Source organism: Zeus faber, assembly GCF_960531495.2.
Source record: "Zeus faber genome assembly, chromosome: 21".
In the NCBI taxonomy this organism is placed as follows: domain Eukaryota; kingdom Metazoa; phylum Chordata; class Actinopteri; order Zeiformes; family Zeidae; genus Zeus; species Zeus faber.
Window position 1 is genome coordinate 1,696,217 of NC_137208.1, and position 7,500 is coordinate 1,703,716.

General features: G+C 43.3%; 1 protein-coding gene across 1 annotated transcript in view; it reads left to right on the top strand.

The window, feature by feature from the left end:
* The window catches only part of hcfc2 (host cell factor C2), a gene marked incomplete at its 5' end in the record, with an annotated part of 12,503 nt that overhangs the window by 2,556 nt on the left and 2,447 nt on the right, over window positions 1-7,500 (top strand). The window contains 13 exons of the mRNA XM_080022297.1: window positions 1-103; window positions 870-954; window positions 1,035-1,129; window positions 1,286-1,513; window positions 2,026-2,217; window positions 3,072-3,202; window positions 3,501-3,561; window positions 3,883-3,945; window positions 4,264-4,307; window positions 4,390-4,533; window positions 4,871-5,056; window positions 6,048-6,396; window positions 6,707-6,788. The exon at window positions 1-103 is cut by the window's left edge and continues 100 nt beyond it. Coding sequence (XP_079878423.1) covers window positions 1-103; window positions 870-954; window positions 1,035-1,129; window positions 1,286-1,513; window positions 2,026-2,217; window positions 3,072-3,202; window positions 3,501-3,561; window positions 3,883-3,945; window positions 4,264-4,307; window positions 4,390-4,533; window positions 4,871-5,056; window positions 6,048-6,396; window positions 6,707-6,788 — 1,763 coding nt within the window. The remainder of the gene's footprint in view (window positions 104-869; window positions 955-1,034; window positions 1,130-1,285; window positions 1,514-2,025; window positions 2,218-3,071; window positions 3,203-3,500; window positions 3,562-3,882; window positions 3,946-4,263; window positions 4,308-4,389; window positions 4,534-4,870; window positions 5,057-6,047; window positions 6,397-6,706; window positions 6,789-7,500) is intronic.

The window sequence follows — 7,500 nt, forward strand, 5'->3', positions numbered from 1 at the left end:
TCGCACTCCTGCGTGGCCTACAGGGGACGCGGCGCCACCAAGCTCTACATCTTCGGGGGGATGCAGGGACGACGCCTGGACGACCTCTGGCAGCTGGACCTCGGTATTAACCTTCCAAGAGGCCTACCTTCATGCATCTGTGTGTTGAAAAGTGAATTAGATGGATGGTGGATAGATGACTGAGGGTTAGATGGATGAATAGAGAGAGATGGACGGATGGATGGAGAGATACTTTATTGATCCCTGGAGGGAAATTTCAGCGTCCTAGTAGTTCGCACAAAAATGGCAAAAATAATAATAGCAAAATAACAGGAGGAGCATTATATACCATATAGCTTATAAAGATAAACAATGAAAATGTATTTGGTTAATAACCTCCTGATAGACAATAAGTGTAAATCTACAATTAACAAAAACAATAAAATCAGAACTTTCAGTTTTCAGTTCTGCACCACCTTTCTTTCCACCACAATGATGATTCAACATAAAATATTCCTCAAACCATCAATAATATAAATTATTATGTTTATTTTAATATAAATTGAAAATATTCAACAGATGCAGGATTCATATTCTTATTCTTGTGATGAAGGTAAAACTGGATGTAAACAGTTCTTTAAAAGTCCTTAAAGGGGAAACTCCAGATCAAGTGGGAGGTGTGTTTCCCTTATTTCCCCAGGAGCTAGGCTAGCTGAACCCATCTGCAGCCATGCGTTGAGCTAACACAGTTAGCATGCACCTCTGGTGATGAACTCTGAATCTGGCAAATTTCCCCCCAAAACCTGGAATAATACTTTTTTTAAATGGCACCTGCAGGCGTCCTTTAAATCAGAGCCACATTTTAATCTGCTGAACGTTCTCCTCCTCAGACACCATGGTGTGGTCCATGCCTAAAACCAGGGGTCCGCTCCCGCTACCCAGAAGCCTTCACTCTAGCAACGTCATTGGAAACAAGTAAGAGACGCTTCCATCTCCGCCGGGTTTCCCTCTTCTTGCGGCCACATCTAACCTTTGGCCAATTCCTCCCTGTACAGGATGTTCATTTTCGGGGGCTGGGTCCCTCGACTGGGGTCCTGTCCCACGGAATCGGAGTGGGTCTGCACCAACTCCTTGTCTACACTCAACCTAGGTCAGTACCCGAATTATATCACCCTGTTTGTTCTGATTTGTATTTGCCTCTTTACTTCAAATTGCCTGATGCCCGGCGACCTCCTTTTGGGGTCTAGCACCCCGTGTTGGGAACCATTCTGATCCATCATCTGAGCTCTCATCCGTGCTGTTCCAGACACGATGGTCTGGCAGACCCTGGTTCCAGACCAGCGCTCCCAGTGTTCCCAGCAGCAGGGCTCCCAGCCGGACTCTGAGCCGCCGCCCGCCGCCGGGCCCCTGGGTCGAGCCGGACACTGCGCCGCCAGCGTGGGCTCCAGACTCTACATCTGGAGCGGCCGAGACGGATACTGCAAAGTTCTGAACTACCAGGTCTGCTACAAGGACCTGTGGTACCTGGAGACCGGTGAGGGTGTCACATTTATTATTTATTATTATCATTTTTGATATTATTATTATAGTTATTATTATTATTATTAATAATAATATTCTTATTATGTTGTTATTTTTGTTGTTGTTGTTATTATTGTTAATTTTATTTCCATTATTTTTATTATAATAATTATTATTATTATTGTCAGAAAGCGGCTGCAGCTTCACAAAGTGTATGACCTCAAATGCAACTGTTTTAAGTGGAAATTCACCTGAGAAGCTTTGCAAAATGGACAAAACCAAGTTAAAAGATAAATCGCAGTCAAGGAGTCAAAAAAAATAATCCTAATTTGCACATAATCATAAAGGAAGGACATCAGCACATCATTAAAGAAACTTCAGGATCTGAGGATATGACGACGTATGAATTTCATAATGTTTACAATGTTTTTAATTATCCATAATAATAATATCAATAATCATAAAACAATACAATGTGATGAACATCATAACTACATAAGTAAAGTGAACAGATTTGCGTCCCAGACCAGCCCAGCCCAGCCGAGGCCGTGCTGCTGGTCAAGTCCACGGTGAGCATGCTCCACGTGGCGTGGCGCCCCCTGGCGGCGGCAGACTGCTACCTCCTCCAGGTCCAGCTGGTGGCCAATCCGCCCCCCAAGGGCTCCGAGCCCCCGTGCACAGCGGCGCCCCCACCTGGTGTGGAGGGAGACCCTGCAGGTACGCCTTATGCCACAACACTGCAATATGTAATAACTTGTCAAAATGTCTTAAATGAAACCTTTATGTAATAACATCTGCATTGTGTTATAATCATTTTGAATGCAGTACGTAATAACTTTTGCCACATTTTGTAATAACATGACCTATTACCAGATGTAATTACCATTACATAATGTAATAGCCTGTTGCATAACTGATAAACATTGCCTCTTACATATGGTGAAATCTTACATAATGTGGTGTTTATTACGCTTAGTGGGGCTTATAACTATGATTTCCCTTCAAGAAATCAGACATGGAAACAAAAACAACATTTTACACGTTAAATATGACCCGTTTTCTGAGGTGTTGGAAACATAATTAACATGAATTATAGAATATTCATCATCAAAACCGGGATTCGAAAAATAAGCTACATGCAATTACTATTGCATTATGTTATTACAAAATGCAACCTTGATAAATTCACATTTTCGCGTCGGGGATATTGTGTAAAAAAAAAAAAAAAGATTTAATTATTTTTATTTATTATTTTTGTGTTGGAAGGCTGTGTATCATTTGATATAATATAGCTTAATATAAAATAAAATATGGAAGCTAATTGGAAGCTCTCGCAAACAATGTGCAGATGGACTGATCGATGTTGCGTTAATAGCGTAACAAAATGTCTGTTTCCTGGAGAGACTGGTTGTCATGATGTTGTTAGTGATATTAAGAAGAAGGAAGTGAAGCTGAGCAGAGGCTTTTAATGAACATTTAACACGATCATATCTTTGAAAGGTCAATGTCATAACAGCCTGAAGGTCGTTACTCGTCTTGGTTTTATTTTAACTGGTGAAGTGGATTTGAAGCCTCAGCAGGACGACAGGAGAGGAGCACGCAGGTGCAAGCAGGACGACAGGAGAGGAGCACGCAGGTGCAAGCAGGACGACAGGAGAGGAGCACGCAGGTGCAAGCAGGACGACAGGAGAGGAGCACGCAGGTGCAAGCAGGACCATCAACTACATCAACCATGAGCTGCCTCCTTCATCCACCTCCTTCATCCACCTACTTCATTCACCTCCTTCATTCACTTCCTTCATTCACATCCTTCATTCACCTCCTTCATTCACTTCCTTCATCTACTTCATTCACTTCCTTCATCCATCTCCTTCATTCACCTGTTTCATTGTTTTAATTAAAAGGTTTTTCATACAAGCAGTGTAACCAGATAGGTAGAGACTCCATCTTGTGGTCTCCATGGTAACGAAGGGTACATTGTTGTTGTTGTGCCGGACCAGGATGGAGAGGTGGAGGAAGACGAATCGTTCTGGGTGAAGAGAGACGACAGGAGGCTGCGCTGTGAGGCCCTTTCTGTCTCACCTTCTTCCCTTCTGCCTTCTTATTTTTCCGCCTTTGTCCGTCAGAAGGGCAGTTGATATAATTGGGATACAATGGGTGAAATACAGTAATAATTTTCTCGTGTGTTGACCCTGTGACCTTGTGCACTGACCTTATGACCTTGTACGCTGACCCTATGACCTTGTGCGCTGATCCTGTGACCTTGTGTTTTGACCCTTGACCATGTGTTGACATTTGACCTTGTGTTGTGTGTGACCTTGTCTTGATGTTTGACTGTTAACCTTTGACCTTTTGTTGACCTTTGACCCTGTGTGGCTGTAGCTGCTGGGAAGATGGCGGACCCTGCCACCTCCCTGAACAGCGGAGCAGCTCAGCCGCCTCAGGGTAGGAAGCAGTAAATTAATAAAAATAAGCAGTAGAGACGGTTGTTGTCAAAATGAGAGCAGTTCCCCTGCATCATTGAAAACCTGGAGTTGAACCTGGACACCATCCTTGAGAGAGGCTTTCTCCCAAAGTCAGTCAAAGATGGTAAAAAGTATGAAGTAATGTGATTCAGTGGAAGTTGATAAAGACTAAAAAATAAAATGGAATCTGAAAAGTTGTTGGAACCAGTGAATTACTAATAACTAGTACTCATAACTCGTCATAATGTTATTCATAAAGTGGAACTTTGATGTTCATGTTTGTTCTGTTCTTCTCCAGGAAGTGAAGCACCGTCAGCCGCTCCGCCCGCGCACGGACAACAGGTCATATATTTATTTCATTGTTGTCATTTAAATTCAGCTGTGTTTAAATGTCAAAATGTTAAATGTTTCCCCCGCCCCCCAGGTGTGTGAGAAGGCGGAGCAGACCTCGCTCTGGTTCGATGTGGGGGTCTTTAGGAGCCTCTTCTCGGAGGTCAGCCACTACTTCCTGCCTCCTGACGGGGACCCGGGGGCCACGCCCTGCGGACGGACCACTGGCACCAGACAGGTAACTGCTGGAGCACGCTCAACCAGACGTGGAGTCATCCTGTTGTTGTTTGTGTTGTTGTTGTTTGTGTTTTTAAGAGAGGAGACTTTTTTTTTTTTTTTTTTATATATTCCCAAATTTTTAGCTCATTCCCAGGTTTATTGCATATTTCCATTTTCCTTTTCTCTATTTTTATTATTATTATGAAGAGTTGTTTATATTGATCCTTATATTATTGTATATTATTGTATATTGCCAACTTTGCAGCTAATTCTCACATTTACTTTTCTGTTATTAATGTGTTCTGCTGTTTACCTCCAAGAATGAATAAAGTATCTTTCCATCCACCCTCCCCCAGAAGAAGCTCCCCGGGCCCCAGGACTACGAGGGCCGGCGGCGCTGTGATCTGGCCCCGGGGCGGAGCTACAGGTTCCGGGTCGCCGGCGTCAACAGCTGTGGGCAGGGAGAGTTCAGCACCGCCAGCGAGTTCCGCACCTGCCAACCAGGCTTCCCTGGAGCTCCCTCTGCCGTCAAGATCAGCAAGGTGCCACGCCCCTCAAACTAAATGATAACACCAGAAATCATACGAACCAACTCACATCTTATTGTTTTGAGTAGAAATGAGCAATGTTAATGGAAATATTTAAGCAAATAACGTGAAACTGAAACTCCTTTTTAAAGCCGCTTCAGGCTGTGGTATAAATAGTGTCAGCAAACTACGAAATTATAATGCATGTCAGTGTAAACAAACGACTAAATTATAATTTATGTCAGTGTAAATAAACGACTATATTATAATCTGTCAGTGTAAACAAACGACTAAATTATAATTTATGTCAGTGTAAATAAACGACTATATTATAATCTGTCAGTGTAAACAAACGACTAAATTATAATTTATGTCAGAGTAAATAAACGACTAAATTATAATATCTCAGTGTAAATAAACTACTAAATGATAAGCTGTCAGTGTAAATAAACTACTAAATGATAAGCTGTGTCAGTGTAAATAAACTACTAAATAATAATCTGTCAGTGTAAATAAACGACTAAATTTTCTCAGTGTAAATTAACTACCAAATTATAATCTCAGTGTAAATTAACTACTAAATTATAATCTGTCTGTGTAAATAAACGACTAAATTATGTCAGTGTAAATAAACTACTAAATTATAATCTGTCAGTGTAAATAAACTACAAAATTATAATCTGTTGTCTGCAGATCCTTAATGTCTCAAATTCACTTTCACAACATTAAGTCTGTCTGAGATCTTGATTTCAGCTGATTTCATCTATTCATATATGAACGTGTATATATATGTATGTGTGTATGTATCATATATGAATGTATTTCTACCCAATACTTAGCTCTCTGTTCCAAATGCAATGTAAGATGATTTAACAACCGTGTTCAAGTCTTTTGCAACCTGATGAAGAGTAAAACACCTGTAAGCAGCTTAACTTAGTTATAATTAAGTTAAATATAGCTATAACTTAAAATTATAACTTAAATATAGTTTAACTTGTTTTGAAAGGTCTTTGTCAAACCAGATGTGTCACAGCGTTGCCTCCATCAGGCCAGCGACTTGGTGCACATCACCTGGGAGGCTCCGCCCACTCCGTTGGGTCGCATCCTGGAATACTCCATGTACCTGGCGGTGAGGAAGAGCCGCACCTCCTCGGGCTCCTCGGAGCGCCCGCCGGGCCAGATGGCGTTCATCCGGGTGTACCGCGGCACCAAGACCGCCTGCTCCTTCCACTGCGCCCACCTGGACAACGCCCACATCGACACCTCCGCCTCCAACCGCCCCGCCGTCGTCTTCCGCATCGCCGCCAAGAACGAGCAGGGCTACGGTCCCGCCACGCAGATCCGCTGGGTCCAAGGTCAGCGTGGGGGCCCCGCCCCCCTCCATTTAGACTGATACTGAAATACATGCTGTCATAGAAATAATTAAGACAAATACACTAAAGCTAATGTTGAAGAAATATAAACAAAACAACAAATACAACCTCAAAGAAATAAAAGGGAAACTGGAAAATCACATTTAGGAAACACCCAGGGGGCTGTAAGAAGAAGGCCGGGGGGGCCGGCGGGGCCTTAAGATGGCGGCCGGGGGGGGCCGTAAGAAGGAGGCCGGGGGGCCGTAAGATGTTGTCTGTTTTCTATGACAGGTGTTGTTTGTGTTCCTTGCAGACTCTGGGAAGCTGAGGTCGGCAGCGTCGTCCTCCTCTCACCCAGAAAGCTCCCTGGTGGCCGACCTGGACACTGGAGACAGGTACCCACAATGCACCTGTGCTTTGAACCAGAGCGCGTCTCTCCTGCGGTTCAGGGATCTGATGTTCAGTGTAACGTCGTTGCTGTTATGTCAACGTTGAAGTCGTCAATTTGCCAAAATGTTGACGAGGGACATTTCCAGGCAATGGAGTGACTGAGTGGATTACCACTTTAAAACGTTTCCATAATAAAGTGAAAACAGCTCAATGTGACGTTTACATCAACATCAAAGTGACACATGTGCTGTGAGAGGAGCAGCTGCCACGCCCTCCAACACGCCCTCCAACACGCCCTCCAACACGCCCTCCAACACGCCCTCCAACACGCCCTCCAACACGCCCTCCAACACGCCCTTCAACACGCCCCTCAACGCCCCCCATACCACGACAAGGCCCTTCCTTAGTAGTACTCCCTGTTTCACATATCTCATATCTATGTCCATTGTTACTAGTTGATATTTACAATGTGACCGTTGGTCAAATAATCCATTAGTACCAACTATTACATTCATCGATTCATCGTTTTGAGTCGTTTTTTAAGAATAACGTTTCCAAATTCTCTGCTTCCAGCTTCTTAAATGTGAATATTTAGTTTCTTTGGTTGTGTTTGACAGTGATCTCAATATCTTTTTGTTGTGGATGAAACAAGACGTTTGAGGGCGTCGCCGGGAACGGAGGTCCACGTTTTCCAGCGTTTTCTGACATTTATGGACA